General features: G+C 61.9%; 1 protein-coding gene across 1 annotated transcript in view; it reads left to right on the top strand.

The window, feature by feature from the left end:
* Myom2 (myomesin 2) overlaps positions 1–16,427 on the top strand; it is a 60,282-nt gene that overhangs the window by 13,712 nt on the left and 30,143 nt on the right. The window contains exons 7-16 of the mRNA XM_070016829.1: positions 1,590–1,678; positions 2,442–2,492; positions 3,367–3,531; positions 5,839–6,000; positions 7,269–7,410; positions 10,100–10,299; positions 10,835–10,888; positions 12,301–12,428; positions 13,128–13,311; positions 14,618–14,792. Of these exons, the coding sequence (XP_069872930.1) occupies positions 1,590–1,678; positions 2,442–2,492; positions 3,367–3,531; positions 5,839–6,000; positions 7,269–7,410; positions 10,100–10,299; positions 10,835–10,888; positions 12,301–12,428; positions 13,128–13,311; positions 14,618–14,792 (1,350 nt within the window). The remainder of the gene's footprint in view (positions 1–1,589; positions 1,679–2,441; positions 2,493–3,366; positions 3,532–5,838; positions 6,001–7,268; positions 7,411–10,099; positions 10,300–10,834; positions 10,889–12,300; positions 12,429–13,127; positions 13,312–14,617; positions 14,793–16,427) is intronic.

Here is a 16,427-nt window from a genome sequence, read left to right as displayed (position 1 = left end):
CCGGCTGTCCATGGGGACAGTGGGAGGCACCACTCCGAGACCACGGCCTCAGTCCACAGCTGGACATCTGGACAGGCCCTGGGCTTCCTTGCACGTGCTCCTGCGTGTCTGTGTGGCGTGCACACGGGCGTGCCCCTGGGTGGGGAGGGCAGAGCCTGCACAGCCTCCTCCTGCGGTGCACACCCGGCTCTGCAGACCAAGTGGGCGGCTATGGGTGCTAATGCGTCAGGTGGCACCGCGGCCTCCGCAGCCTGGGGAGCTGGGCGCAGGCGGCGAGCCCGGCCGGCCGCTCCCACGATCCTCCGCGCACCCCAGGCTGCCGCCAGGGCCTGGCCCGTGAGGCTCGTGTCCCGGGTGGGCCCAGGCCAGGCCAGCATGACGAAGCGGTGGCTGTAGGGTGCTCTGCCTCCCCTCTCCGTCTGCGCTGGCTTTCCAACACGTGCAGTGGCCCGGGGCGGTGTGTGCCCCTGGTGGCGGACAGCCGAGGGCTAATCCCAGGGCAGCTTCTGTTTGGAGGGTGTTTGCATGAAGGCGTGGCGGCGTCATTGTTTGGAGGACATAAGACAACACAGAGCAGACAGCAGCGCGAGCAGGAGCAGAGGAAGTCCCTGTCCCAGGGGCCAAAAGCAGCTCCAGCCTCGGCAGCCGTGTCCTGGGGGTCGTATGTCCCCACATGTGCTCAGGGGCAGGCGTCCGTGGCTGCGTGTGTGCTCAGGGGCAGGGCGTCCGTGGCTGTGTGTGCTCAGGGGCAGGCGTCCGTGGCTGCGTGTGTGCTCAGGGGCAGGCGTCCGTGGCTGTGTGTACTCAGGGGCAGGCGTCCGTGGCTGCGTGTGTGCTCAGGGGCAGGCGTCCGTGGCTGCGTGTGTGCTCAGGGGCAGGCGTCCGTGGCTGCGTGTGTGCTCAGGGGCAGGCGTCCGTGGCTGCGTGTGTGCTCAGGGGCAGGCGTCCGTGGCTGCGTGTGTGCTCAGGGGCAGGCGTCCGTGGCTGTGTGTGTGCTCAGGGGCAGGGCGTCCGTGGCTGCGTGTGTGCTCAGGGGCAGGCCATCCGTGGCTGCGTGTGTGCTCAGGGGCAGGCGTCCGTGGCTGCGTGTGTGCTCAGGGGCAGGCCATCCGTGGCTGCGTGTGTGCTCAGGGGCAGGCCGTCCGTGGCTGTGTGTGTGTGCTCAGGGGCAGGCGTCCGTGGCTGCGTGTGTGCTCAGGGGCAGGCCGTCCGTGGCTGTGTGTGTGTGCTCAGGGGCAGGCGTCCGTGGCTGCGTGTGTCTGCAGGGGCAGGCGTCCGTGACTGTGTGTGTGCTCAGGGGCAGGCGTCCGTGGCTGCGTGTGTGCTCAGGGGCAGGGTGAGCGGCACACCTGCAGAGGTGGGAACAGAGTGGGCTCCTCTTTTCTCTCTGCGCACCTGCGCCGAGCACGCGTGGGTCCCATGCTCAGTTGGGTCTGTCACCAAGGCCCTGGGCCCGGCCTGTCTGAGGTGGAGCTGGCCTTGTTCTTGCTGGAGCTGGGCCGGGCTGCTGTGTGTCGGGGAGGGTTTTGTTCAGGTCCAGGTCGCTGGCTCTGCAGCGCTGCTCCACACACTTGTGTTTTCTCTCCAAGGGCGGACTTTGACGACACGGCCACCTACTCAGCGGTGGCCACCAATGCCCACGGCCAGGCGTCAACCAACGCTGCGGTGGTTGTGAGAAGTGCGTGCCTGGCGTGTGGCAAGGCCGGGGGGGGGGAGGCTGTGGGGAGGGGGAAGGCTGGGAGGGAGGACCAGGGGGAGAGGTATGGAGGCTGGGGGGGGGGAGGCTGTGGGGAGGGGGAAGGCTGGGAGGGAGGACCAGGGGGAGAGGTATGGAGGCTGGGGGGGAGGCTGTGGGGAGGGGGAAGGCTGGGAGGGAGGACCAGGGGGAGAGGTATGGAGGCTGGGGGGGAGGCTGGGGGGAAGGGGGAAGGCTGGGAGGGAGGACCAGGGGGAGAGGTATGGAGGCTGGGGGGGGGGAGGCTGTGGGAAGGGGGAAGGCTGGGAGGGAGGACCAGGGGGAGAGGTATGGAGGCTGGGGGGGAGGCTGGGGGGAAGGGGGAAGGCTGGGAGGGAGGACCAGGGGGAGAGGTATGGAGGCTGGGGTGGAGGCTGTGGGGAAGGGGGAAGGCTGGGAGGGAGGACCAGGGGGAGAGGTATGGAGGCTGGGGGGGAGGCTGGGGGGAAGGGGGAAGGCTGGGAGGGAGGACCAGGGGGAGAGGTATGGAGGCTGGGGGGGAGGCTGGGGGGAAGGGGGAAGGCTGGGAGGGAGGACCAGGGGGAGAGGTATGGAGGCTGGGGGGTGGAGGCTGTGGGGAGGGGGAAGGCTGGGAGGGAGGACCAGGGGGAGAGGTATGGAGGCTGGGGGGGAGGCTGGGGGGAGGGGGGGGAGGCCAGGGGTGGGGGAGGCCTCTCGCTGCTGTGTTCACCCAGTTGTCCTACAGGATTCCGAGGGGACGAGGAGCCATTCCACTCCGTGGGACTCCCGATCGGATGTGAGTGGATTTGCTTCCCTTTTGTGGGCAGCCATGCGTGGTGACACGGCGCACAGTTATAACATTGTTCTTATCTAGCGCCTGTGAGTTGCGCCCGGGTCTCATCCCTTCCAGGCAAGTGTTGGATACTCGAGTGAATGCTTCCCAGGCCTCATTTTTGGGTTTGAGAGAAGATCTCACTTTTCCCCAGGCTGGTCTCAAAGCGGCCCTCCTCCCGCTCCCGCCTCTCAAAGCCTGGGGTGACCGATATGCTCCACCATTCCTGGTTCAAACACTGAAAAAATGGTGCACGGTTTTGTAGCTAGTGTGAGAATGGGAACGTGTCTTCCTCTGTCGTTTACGACGAGCTGGTGTCTGTGGATGTCAGCGACGCGTCCCTTGTGGAGACCTTATGGGCTCCTGGTCCGGTTGGCAGAGGCGCCCGTTTGTGGAGGGACCCTGGTCTTTCTCGGTGTCCTGGCAGGGTTCTGCCTCTGCGCGGAACACACCGGAGGCCCGGCCTCCGGCTCCGTGAGTGCTCCTCTCCTGGCGCGTGAGCCCTGTGTCCGCCTACCTGGTTCAGTGTCCCCCGAGGCCCTGTCGGGGAGTGGGGGAGGGCGGCCGTGCCCGGACTCCCCGGGACCGGGCCTCGGGGACCCCCTTGCGGTGTGCATCATGGTTTGTGGAGTGAGCTTAGGACCAGAAGAGGGCTTGGGAGCTCCCTTGAGGCGTTGCTTTTACCTGGATTTGAAGCCCGGGTGTCTGGCACCAAGCACCGCACGCGAGTGGTGGGCACAGACACCGAGGGACAGGACTCGTGTGAGGCAGGAGTGTCACGTGGAGGCTGCAAGCACGGTCTGCCACGCTCACGTCCGTCCGTCCCCCTGCCCCGCAGTGCCCCTGTCGACGGTGATTCCGTACACACACTTTGATGTGCAGTTCTTGGAGAAATTCGGGGTCACCTTCAGAAGAGAAGGGGAGACTGTCACACTCAAGTGCACACTGCTGGTGACACCAGACCTAAAGAGGGTGCATCCACGGGCCGAGTGGTACCACGATGGTAAGTGTCACGGACGCCAGTACCACAGCAATGAGTGCCACACAGCCCAGGCCACGGGCCAAGTGTGCCACACAGCCCAGGCCACAGATCGAGTGTGCCACACAGCCAAGCCATGGGTCGAGTGTGCCACACAGCCAAGCCACGGGCTGAGTGTGCCACACAGCCCAGGCCACGGATCGAGTGTGCCACACAGCCCAGGCCACAGGTCGAGTGTGCCACACAGCCCAGGCCACGGGCCAAGTGTGCCACACAGCCCAGGCCACGGGTCGAGTGTACCACACAGCCTGAACCACAGGTTGAGTGTGCCACACAACCCAGACCATGGGCTGAGTGTGCCACACAGCCAAGCCACGGGTCGAGTGTGCCACACAACCCAGACCATGGGCCGAGTGTGCCACACAGCCAAGCCACGGGTCGAGTGTGCCACACAGCCTGAACCACAGGTCGAGTGTGCCACACAGCCCAGGCCACGGGTCGAGTGTGCCACACAGCCCAGGCCACGGGTCGAGTGTGCCACACTGCTGAGTGCCACGGCTGTCAGCACCATGCTGGTGAGTGCAGCGGCCGCCGTCCAGGCTGGCATGACTGTGGAGTGGGCCCCAGTGCTGAGGCCCCGGGCAGGAACTGTCTCTGAGCATCAGCACAGATGTGGCCTTCACCTCCACCTGCGTATCAAGGCAGCCAGGCAGCGTTTGGGATGGGGAACCTTGAACTCCAGGAGAGTCCTGGGCGGCTGCGGGGAGGAGCGGCTTGCAGGTAACTCCTGCACAGGTCAGGGTACGGGTGCTGGGCAGGGCCACCGGGGAGGAGCTGACCAGGTGTTGGGAGGGAGGAGAACTTTGTGGGAAAAGATCATTGAAAGGCAAGGGGACAGACAGGGACAGAGACACAGAAGGACAGGGAGGCAGAGACACAGAAGGACAGGGACAGAGACACAGAAGGACAGGGACAGAGACACAGAAGGACAGGGAGACAGAGACACAGAAGGACAGGGACAGAGACACAGAAGGACAGGGAGACAGAGACACAGAAGGACAGGGACAGAGACACAGAAGGACAGGGAGACAGAGACAGAGAAGGACAGGGAGACAGAGACACAGAAGGACAGGGACAGAGACACAGAAAGACAGGGACAGAGACACAGAAGGACAGAGAGACAGAGACACAGACACAGAAGGACAGGGAGACAGAGACAGAGAAGGAGAGGGAGACAGAGACACAGAAGGACAGGGACAGAGACACAGAAAGACAGGGACAGAGACACAGAAGGACAGAGAGACAGAGACACAGACACAGAAGGACAGGGAGACAGAGACACAGAAGGACAGGGACAGAGACACAGAAGGACAGGGAGACAGAGACACAGAAGGACAGGGAGACAGAGACAGAAGGACAGGGAGACAGAGACAGAAGGACAGGGAGACAGAGACACAGAAGGACAGGGAGACAGAGACACAGAAGGACAGGGAGACAGAGACACAGAAGGACAGGGAGACAGAGACACAGAAGGACAGAGAGACAGAGACACAGAAGGACAGGGAGACAGAGACACAGAAGGACAGGGACAGAGACACAGAAAGACAGGGAGACAGAGACACAGAAGGACAGGGAGACAGACACAGAAGGACAGGGACAGAGACACAGAAGGACAGGGAGACAGAGACACAGAAGGACAGGGAGACAGAGACAGAAGAACAGGGACAGAGACACAGAAGGACAGGGACAGAGACACAGAAGGACAGGGAGACAGAGACACAGAAGGACAGGGACAGAGACACAGAAGGACAGGGAGACAGAGACACAGAAGGACAGAGACAGAGACACAGAAGGACAGGGAGACAGAGACACAGAAGGACAGGGACAGAGACACAGAAGGACAGGGACAGAGACACAGAAGGACAGAGACAGAGACAGAGAGGGGTGTAACAGAGACAAACACATGGATTTTTTTTTTTTGGTCCAGTTGTGGGGCCTGAACTCTGGGCCTGGGCGCTGTCCCTCAGCTCTTCAGCTCAAGGCTAGCGCTCTACCACTTGAGCCACAGCACCACTTCCGGCTTTGTTCTTTTTGCTTATGTGGCGCTGAGGAATCGAATCTAGGGCCTCAGGCATGCAAGACAAGAGTTCTACCACTGAGCCACCTTCCCAGCCCACACATGGATTTTTATTCAGTGTTTTCCCTTCTTCTACAATCGGCTTTTTGCTGATGCCGTTGCTCTGTCCCGTGGTGGCGTTTCATGGTGTGTTCCTGGGGGTGGGGTCTGCCGTCTCTGTCTGGTGCTGGAGCAGCGGGTCCCTGCCTCTCCAGACGTCCTTGTGGAAGAGTCCAAGTGGACCAGCATGTTCTTCGGGGAGGGCCAGGCCTCCCTGTGCTTCAGCCACCTGCACAAGGATGACGAGGGGCTGTACACGCTGAGAATCGTGTCCCGGGGCGGCGTCAGCGACCACAGTGCCTTCCTGTTCGTGAGAGGTGGGTGAGCACCTGGCTACGTGTCCTGTCCCGGGGAGGCCTGGGTGACGCGTCCCATCCCAGGGGGGTGGGGGGGGACTGGGTGACACGTCCCATCCCGGGGGGGTGGGGGGGGCTGGGTGACACGTCCCATCCCAGGGGGAGTGTGGGGTGGGGGGGGCTGGGTGACACGTCCCATCCTGGGGGGGTGAGGCCTGGATGACGTGTCCCATCTTGGGGGGGTGGGGTGGAGGCAGGCCTGGATGCCCCGTCCCGGGGAGGCCTGGGTGATGCGTCCCATCCTGGGGGAGTGGGGGGTGGAGGCAGGCCTGGATGCCCCGTCCCGGGGAGGCCTGGCGTAGGCCCGAGAGGCAGTGGAGGCCGCGGGCCCCAGCCCCTGCCCTCTCCTCCCCTTACCAGAGCCAGCAGTCAGGCTGTGCCGGTGGGTAATGGGCGCCGGCGCCTGGCTCCGTGTCCTGGTCCTGGGCACCGGGCGTGGCGAGTGCGCTCCGGGGCGGGTGTGTGCCCTCGCTCTCCGCAGAGCCGTGCGCTGGGACGCCCCTCCTCAGCTCCCCAGACCCCGGTGGCCCGCTGGGCCTCCCGCACGGCAGGGCTGCGTTCAGGATGGACGCCCTGGCTCAGCTCCGAGCCCAGCTCGGGGACAGTGCTCAGTCCTCTCAGACCTGCCTGGTACGGGTTAGCGCCTGTGAGCACGTCGCAGGAAATGCCTATCGTGTGTGCGCCCGTGTGTGCCCGTGGACACCACGCTTCCAGCGGCCACGGCCGCAGATACACACAGGGTTTAGATGAGGAACGTACCGCTCAGTGTGTTCCCGTTCTCGCGGCCCTGCCGACCCCCCGAGCTTCTGTAAAACTTGAATGTCATGACCTTGCACAGGCTGAGATACGCATGGACAGGGTTGAACCCAGACGCCGGTCCACAAGTTTCAGAATAATATATAACCTTCCAACTTTGGAAGGATTCTGAAGCGCAAAGGTGTCTCCGGTGACATTTCTCAGGGGCCAGAGAGGCTCAGTCGCTGTCATCAGCGAATTTGTGACTGTGTGCTGTGACGCGGTCACGCGCGACTGAGAAGTAAACTATTATTTTGGGTCCAATTAGGAAACAATAACGGATTTGAGCAGTTTTATAGCGGATTGAAGGTTCACAGTACCAATCTGCCAGAGTAAAACCTAGGATGAGCTGGTGGCTGGGAGCGGGCAGAGGGGTCTGAACTCCACAGCCTCGGCCCTGGCCTCGCACATTAGTGACGTGCACACGTCTCCAGATGGCGACCCGCCAGTCACCGGGGCCCCCGGGGCCCCCATGGACCTAAAGTGCCACGACGCGAACCGTGACTATGTCATCGTCACTTGGAAGCCACCCAACACGACCAGCGAGAGCCCGGTCATCGGCTACTTCATCGACCGGTGAGTGCACGCGGCCGTCCCCAGGGACAGGCATTCCGTGACATGGGCGCCGGTGGGGCCACGGGCCTGGACACGTTTCCCCATGGGAGTTGATGGTGCCATTCCCGACAGGCCCTAAGCAGCCAGGGCGGTGGCTGTTCACCACTGCCAACCCGGCCGTCGGTCACTATCGCCCAATAGGTGGGTTTAGGGAAGCCCCCGGCTTGTTTTGGGTGAGTCTGGAGACTTGGGCCTGTTACATTCCAAGTAGCAAGTGCAGCCAGCACCCTCAGGCAAGCAGTGGGCTGGGGGCCTGTGTTAGCTCCAGCCACGCTGGGCACCTGTGTGCAGAGGGTTTCTGTTCCTTAATTTAGTCCATTAAACTCAGTAGAGGTAGGTGTGTGTGTGTGTGTGTGTGTGTGTGTGTGTGTGTGTGTGTGTGTGCGTGCATGCGCGCGTGCGTGTGTGTGTGTGTGTGTGTGTGTGTTTAAAACCAATGGAGTTTTAAATCCTTGATTTTCCTTTACTTGATATAATTTTCAGAGTCTGTAAAGAGTGTGGGGTTGTACTATCAAGGAGTTTATTAGATACAGAATTTATGCCTCAAATATAAATTTCAAGCAGTGGAAGAAATTGTAGTTAAAATGTGTTTAGAAATGAGGCAGAATGCAGGCTAAGAGGCTACAGAAGAGAGTTCCTGGCAGGAATTTAAGATTTTATATGCACAACACAAAATATAAAACAAGGTACTTATTTGGAAAAAATGTTGGTGCGGTGTCTTTTTTGTTTTTTTTGGCTTAGGCAGATGAAGTTCTCTTCTGAACACCAACAAAGCTGTTTGGTTAGCAAAATACTCACCATCAAGATAATATTTTGGCATATTAGAGATATTTTCAGAATTGTTTAGTGTTTACCTTAACTTAAAGATTTTGTTACATTGTGGGAGGTTCTAGCCTATTCTGAATTGAAGAGTATATATAAATACATATATTTTTAATAAACTTTATTAAGATGAAAAAAACCCAATCAGCCAACCAGTTAACCAACCAGCCAGCCAGCCAGTCAATCAACCAGCCAGCCAGTCAATCAACCAGCCAGCCAGTCAATCAACCAGCCAGCCAGCCAATCAACCAACCAACTAGCCAGCCAATCAACCAGTCAGCTAGTCAATCAACCAGCCAGCCAGTCAATCAACCAGCCAGCCAGTCAATCAACCAGCCAGCCAATCAACCAACCAACCAGCCAGCCAGTCAGCCAACCAACCAGCCAGCCAATCAACCAACCAGCCAGCCAGCCAATCAATCAAACAAGCAACCCAAAACTATCTTCTGTTGTCCAAGCACATCAATTAATATTTCCAACTATATTGTCAAAATTCTTTCATGAACTATCTCAGTGAATAATTCATGTTCCTCCCCCCTCATAAGAAATACTGAAGTGACAGAAAGTTCTAGAATATGCAGGACTCTCCTGACTTCACACTGACCCTGTGCATTGCCAGTTTCTGATTTAAGTAGAGTTCCCTGTCAGCCCTAGTTAATGTGGACCAGCAGTGTGAACAGAGAACTTCCACCGAGAGCTCTGGGTGACGTGGACCAGGGGTGTGGACAGAACTTCCACCGAGAACTCTGGATGACGTGGACCAGGGGTGTGGACAGAACTTCCACCGAGAGCTCTGGGTGACGTGGACCAGGGGTGTGGACAGAACTTCCACCGAGAACTCTGGGTGACGTGGACCAGGGGTGTGGACAGAACTTCCACCGAGAACTCTGGGTGACGTGGACCAGGGGTGTGGACAGAACTTCCACCGAGAACTCTGGGTGACGTGGACCAGGGGTGTGGACAGAACTTCCACCGAGAACTCTGGTTCTTCTAACGTGGGTTGTACCGCTCTGAGGGGGCGGTGCTCTGAAAGACTGGTTCTCCGACCTTGCCATTTTTTTCTCCTTGGGATGCTTTCTGAAGCAGTTTTTGAATTCGCATACATTCATAATATGAAGCGTGTTGTGATAACCCCATAGCTGCGAGCAGTGCACTTTGAACAAAGGTACGCCTGCGCTGCCTTCCCATTCCCTCCCCCCACGCCTGCCACACTACCTCGTAGGCGGAAGGTTTGTACTTAAAGCTCAGCCTGTGAAAGTTGGGGTACTCAGCCACGTTTCCAAGTTTTTGTCAGGACTTGTTTTTAAAAGGCTTTCGAATTCCACAGGAGAATAGAAGGAAGTAACTTATTACCAAGTAGACATGAGCAGCTTCCAGGGAGAGTTCACCCCGGAAAGATCTATGTGGGGTCCGTGCAGGAGTCAGCGGTCCAGCTAGGCTGGTGCCTCCCGGGGGGTGGGGGGAGGGAGACAGCGCTGGGACCTCACCACCTGCCGTGGCGAGGGGCGGTGCTGCGGAGAGTCTTACCAGGGAAAGATGTTCGGTGGCGGCTATCTTAAGTGATAAATTATGAAAGCTCAGAGTAACCTACCTGTCTGTCTGTCTGTCTGTCTGTCTATCTGTCTATTTACCCATCACCTGTCATCTATCCCCTACATCATCTGTCCCCATGAAGGTATTTGCTTAACCCTGTCTAGTGATAAGCGTGGACACTGCTTGTAAGGACTTGGTATTTGAGCAGCTCAGATCTCAGTTACTGCTGGGTGCCCCGTGAGCGCTTGGCAGGCTGCCGCACGGGTTCTCCCGTCTTTTCTGTTCTCTCTTGAAGGTGTGAAGTGGGCACGAGTAACTGGGTTCAGTGTAATGATGCCCCGGTGAAGATCTGCAAGTACCCTGTCACAGGGCTTTTTGAGGGAAGGTCTTACGTGTTCCGGGTGAGGGCGGTCAACAGCGCAGGCGTCAGCCGGCCCTCCAGAGTCTCCGAGGCGGTGGCTGCCCTTGACCCCGCTGACCTCAAAAGGTTACAAGGTAGGCTGCAGCACGCGAGTCCCGCGGATGACCTGGGACCTGTGGGCCGTTTGCACGTGGCTCCTTCCCTGTGGGCCCAGTGTGTGTGGGCCCAGGGACGCAGCCCTGCTGGGCGTGCGGGTGATGCTCCTGCTCCATGGCAGGCTCCTGTGCTCCATGGCTCACGTGCTTCACCCTCGCCAAGCGCTGCACCTGGTCCACTACGGTGGCTCAGGAAGGATCCTCCTCAGTGGACCATGGCAGAATTTCAACACAGTGAGCCTAGGAGCCCAAGACCCGGCATTTTAACTACATGACAGTTCCTTCATGGGCCAGGCCTTTAAGTGGATGGCTGATATTTCTCTGACCCATGTTGTGTGGTTCTTTGAAACCTCTATGAAGAGCAGAGACATGCTAAACATGACAGGAACAGGACCAAGCCACAGCTCTGCTCTCCTGAGGGTCCTCGGACAGACCCCGCTCAGAGCTGGCGCTCGCCTCTGCTTCTTTTAGGGAATGCTGGCCCTCAAGTCAGCATCTCCTTTTCTCTCTGCAGCTATTCATCTGGAGGGAGAGAAAGAGATCGTGATCTACCAGGATGACCTTGAAGGTGGGGAGCTCCTCCTGCTTCGTTTGGTCCTGTGTGGTCTGGGACTGGGGACAGTGGCTCCAGAGAAGGGGTGGACATGAGCTTCATTCACAGCACAGAGAGGCGGGTGGAGGTGAACTACAGCTCACAGCACAGAGAGGCGGGTGGGCGTGGGCTTCACTCACAGCACAGAGAGGCGGGTGGGCGTGGGCTTCACTCACAGCACAGAGAGGCGGGTGGGCATGAGCTTCACTCACAGCGTGGTGTGTGCAGGCTGTCTGGGCCGGCCAGGGCGTAGTGCGGCCCTGATGCAGCCACGCTGTCTCTGTCCTTTCCTGGCCACCGGCCGACTCCGTGTTTGAAATTCGACCCGCTGGCCAGGATGAGCCTAGATCAGGCCTCAATCCCTCTAAAGCCCCCGTGTTCTGTCACAGGACTCATGAGATGAAACCCAATCTTGTTTTGTGCTGTTGCGCCGTGGCCATTCAATCCCACGGGGCAACTGGATAGTGTGAAGGGCACAGAGACCTCCGGGAATGGCTGGAGCACGTTAATCATGTGCTAATCCAATCGCAACAAAAGGGAGGTGGCTCTGGAGACCTCTTCTGTGAGAATCTCCCATAAACCAAACACCAGCCTCTGTTACCTCACATGGTAGTAAAAAATGTGGCGAGAAGAGCGGCGAGGGCCCTGGTCTCGGGTTGCGGAAGCCCGCGGCTCCTCTGGGAGGGATGGTTGTCACGCGGGGAGTGCGGGGCCCGGGCCTGCCAGGGTGCACAGGCTGGGAGGGGGGGAGGAGCGCGGGGAGTGCGGGGCCCGGGCCTGCCAGGGTGCACAGGCCGGGGGGGGGGGGGGGGGGAGGGGGGAGGAGCGCGGGGAGTTCGGGCCTGGGCCTGCCAGGGTGCACAGGCTGGGAGGGGGGAGAGGAGCGCGGGGAGTTCGGGCCTGGGCCTGCCAGGGTGCACAGGCGGGGGGGGGGGGGGGGGGGGGAGGAGGAGCACGGGGAGTTCGGGCCCGGGCCTGCCAGGGTGCACAGGCCAGGGAGGGGGTGCTGTGGAAGCCGATGAAGAGCTTTGTGCCACAGCTCGGAGACCAGGGCGGGTGGGGCCCCGCGGGTGGGGCCCCAGGGCCCGTACCCAGAGCCCGGCTCATCCCTGCAGGCCCCAGTGTGGTGGGGGTCCTTCCAGGGAAGTTCTTACCCCAGAACTCTCAGAAACACTGAAGGCCATTTCGAGGAGACTGTTAAGAATGAGCTGATCTTGGAGTAGAAATGAGTGGGGCTCTGTCACTGAGTCTAGGGCTCGGCTCTGATGAGCAGTCCTTGGTGGTGTTGGCGTCTCTGAGTGGAAGCAGCCCAGGGCAGCCTGGGGGCCGGGGCCGGGCCTGGGGCCAGGCGTGGGGGCCGAGGGTGAGTACATCCATCTCTCCTTCAGGTGACGTGCAGATTCCTGGCCCTCCCACAAATGTGCAAGCCTCAGAGGTCAGCAGGAACTACGTCGTCCTCAGCTGGGAGCCCCCGAGCCCCCGCGGGAAGGATCCCTTAATGTACTTCATCGAGAAGGTACCCTGCGCGCTTCTGTGCGGCTGAGCTGACCGAGGGGCTCTGATTGCATCAGGCATTGCTGACTGCCTGGCACTCAGATGCTGAAGGAGGAGGGCGGACTTGGGGGCGGAGCCAGGGGAGTTGGGGCAGGGACGCCTCCCCCTCCCCGCGGTGCCCTCCGTGTGGCATGGGGCAGCTGGCCCTGCTGTGTGCCACGTGGTGCGCCGGGCCCGTGGCCGCCGCCATCACCGAGGTGCACACCACACACTGCCCCCGGCCTGGAGGACTGGCCCAGGGCTGGGCTGTCCCAGCCGCTCCTGGTTTCTGGAGTGGTGTCTCCAGGCCGGTGTCCACTCCTCCTGTGGGACCACCGTCTCTGGCCAGCTTGCTGCCTCCTCTCCCTCCCGGGCCTGGACAGGACACACAGGACCGAGGGGACAGCCCTCGGGCACCCACACGACCCAGATCCACGAGAGGGAACCCTCCTTCACCCGTGGATCCTGCTGCTTCCGGCCTGGGCCGGTCCACCGGGGCTACAACCTGTGCGCGCTCCACACTTGCTTTCCTTCGGTGGGGAATGTTTGGGGGCTTTCCAGCCGGCATCAGTGGTGCAGTGCGTGGGCCTGCTCGGGGCGTGTCCCCTGCGGGGCGTGTCCCCCTGCGGGGCACCCGGGCCCCACCTCGGGAGTGCCCCATGCTGTCCTGTCCTCTCCGCAGTCCGCAGTGGGCAGCGGCAGCTGGCAGCGCGTCAACGCCCAGACGGCCGTGAGGTCTCCTCGGTACGCCGTCTTTGACCTCGCCGAGGGGAAACCCTATGTGTTCCGGGTTTTGTCAGCGAACAAGCATGGCCTCAGCGACCCATCGGAGATCACGGCCCCCATCCAGGTGCAGGATTCCATAGGTGAGTGGGACCGGGTCGCCATCCTCCTGTCGGGCCTGCAGGTGGAGTCGCGGGGTGCACACGAGCCAGCCCGCTGCGTAAAGCAGTGTCACAGACCTGCAGAACTCTGGCCAGGGTCTTGTGGGCCCTGGCTTGACTCTGGAGTTCCATCATCTCATGAAACTAACCAAGAGCTCACAGGAGAATGTCTTGGTAAAGGCCCCTAAAATCTCCAGCCCCATACGTAGCACGGTTTCCTGCCTAGTTGCTTGAAGCTCCCTCTTGGAAGATTTCAAATATGAGTCACGGAAATTCTGACTCCACCCTGCGGAGGTGAGGCTCGGGCCGGAGGCCTGCTGGCACCCCTGCCCCTGCGTGACCAGTCTGATGTCAGGAGCCCTGTTCAGAGCCGCTGGAGCCTTTGCTCCCGTCTCCCTTTGGCCGGATTTGACAAGAAAGTCAGACACCAAGCTGGTGCTCGGGACGGAGGCACTGGCTGCTCCCAGGTCCCGCTCCACATTCATCTCGGTCAAATCCAGCTGGGGTCACACCTCTAATCCTAGCCATTCAGGAGATGGAGATTGGAAGGATCATGGTTCAGGGCCAGCCTGGGGAAAAAGTCCTCAAGAACTTCAGGTTCTCTGGACACCTGCCCGCCATCCAAACCAGTAGGAAGCGGAGGGCAGGGGTCAGAGGGCAGGGGTCAGGCCTGCACCCACCACATGGGAAGCACGGGTAGGAGGATTTGGTGTTCCAGCCCAGCCAGAGCATACACATGAGGCCCTAACCAAAGCATTATTGAAATAAAAAGGGCCTCGCTCAAGCAGCAGACCACCCGCCAGACAGAACAGACCCCATAGAAGCACAGGCCGCACACGGCTGCTCCTCTTAGCAGAGGTTCTGGTCGGGCTCATGGCCACGGCTGCTGGCTCTGGGCGGTGGGTGACAGGCTGGGGACGTGAGGCCACAGCCCCCGCCAGCCTGGCCCAGGCAAGGAGGCATGGCCGTCCAGTCACAGGTGAGCTCCGAGTCCCTCACAGGTTGCCCAGAGCCTGACACGGACGCCCCCAGGGGGCGTGCACCGCAAAGGGGCTGTGTCCCAGGCCAGTTCCTCCGGCCACGCGTGCGCTGTCAGCAGCAGGGCGGGCTGCAGGCTTCCTCCCTTCCCCTCAGAGTCTGGTGGGTTATGGGGACAGACAGACTTCCTGCGGCTGCTCCCGGCGCTCCCGGTTCCCGGTGGACGCTTCATCTATAGCCACCAGCCAGGCTGGCGTCCTCTGCACTCACCACCCTCCCCCCTTCTCCCCCCCCCCCCCGCTCCCCGCAGCCGTCCCTTCCTCCCCTGGCCGTGTGCTTGCTTCCCGGAACACCAAGACGTCGGTAGTGGTGCAGTGGGACAGACCCAAGCACGAAGAGGACCTGCTGGGCTACTACGTGGACTGCTGTGTGGCCGGGACCAACCAGTGGGAGCCGTGCAACCACAAGCCCATCGGCTACAACAGGTGCCCTCTCCCTCCCTCCTGCGCCAGCCAGGCCACTGCTGGGGAGCAGAGGCCCCGCCCACACCCTGGGTGACCCCCGGTGACAGGCCCCGCCCACACCCTGGGTGACACCCAGTGACAGGCCCTGCCCACACCCTGGGTGACACCCAGTGACAGGCCCCGTCCACACCCTGGGTGACCCCCAGTGACAGGCCCCGCCCACACCCTGGGTGACCCCTGGTGACAGGCCCCGCCCACACCCTGGGTGACCCCTGGTGACAGGCCCCGCCCACACCCTGGGTGACCCCTGGTGACAGGCCCCGCCCACACCCTGGGTGACCCCCGGTGACAGGCCCCGCCCACAGCACCCTGGGTGACCCCCGGTGACAGGCCCCGCCCACAGCACCCTGGGTGACCCCCGGTGACAGGCCCTGCCCACACCCTGGGTGACCCCTGGTGACAGGCCCCGCCCACACCCTGGGTGACCCCTGGTGACAGGCCCCGCCCACACCCTGGGTGACCCCTGGTGACAGGCCCCGCCCACAGCACCCTGGGTGACACCCAGTGACAGGCCCCGCCCACAGCACCCTGGGTGACCCCCGGTGACAGGCCCCGCCCACAGCACCCTGGGTGACCCCCGGTGACAGGCCCTGCCCACACCCTGGGTGACCCCTGGTGACAGGCCCCGCCCACACCCTGGGTGACCCCTGGTGACAGGCCCCGCCCACACCCTGGGTGACCCCTGGTGACAGGCCCCGCCCACAGCACCCTGGGTGACACCCAGTGACAGGCCCCGCCCACAGCACCCTGGGTGACACCCAGTGACAGGCCCCGCCCACACCCTGGGTGACACCCAGTGACAGGCCCCGCCCACACCCTGGGTGACCCCTGGTGACAGGTCCCGCCCACACCCTGGGTGACCCCTGGTGACAGGCCCCGCCCACAGCACCCTGGGTGACACCTGGTGACAGGCCCAGCCCACACCCTGGGTGACACTCAGTGACAGGCCCCGCCCACACCCTGGGTGACCCCTGGTGACAGGCCCCGCCCACACCCTGGGTGACCCCTGGTGACAGGCCCCGCCCACAGCACCCTGGGTGACCCCTGGTGACAGGCCCCGCCCACACCCTGGGTGACACCCAGTGACAGGCCCCGCCCACAGCACCCTGGGTGACCCCCCGGTGACAGGCCCTGCCCACACCCTGGGTGACCCCCGGTGACAGGCCCTGCCCACACCCTGGGTGACCCCCGGTGACAGGCCCCGCCCACACCCTGGGTGACCCCTGGTGACAGGCCCTGCCCACACCCTGGGTGACCCCTGGTGACAGGTCCCGCCCACAGCACCCTGGGTGACACCCAGTGACAGGCCCCGCCCACACCCTGGGTGACACCCAGTGACAGGCCCCGCCCACACCCTGGGTGACCCCTGGTGACAGGTCCTGCCCACACCCTGGGTGACCCCTGGTGACAGGCCCCGCCCACACCCTGGGTGACCCCCGGTGACTGGCCCCGCCCACAGCACCCTGGGTGACCCCTGGTGACAGGCCCCGCCCACAGCACCCTGGGTGACCCCTGGTGACAGGCCCCGCCCACACCCTGGGTGACCTGCGGTGACAGGCCCCGCCCACACCCTGGGTGACACCCAGTGACAGGCCC

The sequence above is a fragment of the Dipodomys merriami genome, unplaced genomic scaffold (assembly GCF_024711535.1).
Source record: "Dipodomys merriami isolate MVZ:Mamm:240054 unplaced genomic scaffold, mDipMer1.0.p SCAF_12, whole genome shotgun sequence".
NCBI lineage: Eukaryota > Metazoa > Chordata > Mammalia > Rodentia > Heteromyidae > Dipodomys > Dipodomys merriami.
Note: the sequence above shows the minus strand (reverse complement) of the source record. Positions and strands in the feature narration are given on the sequence as shown.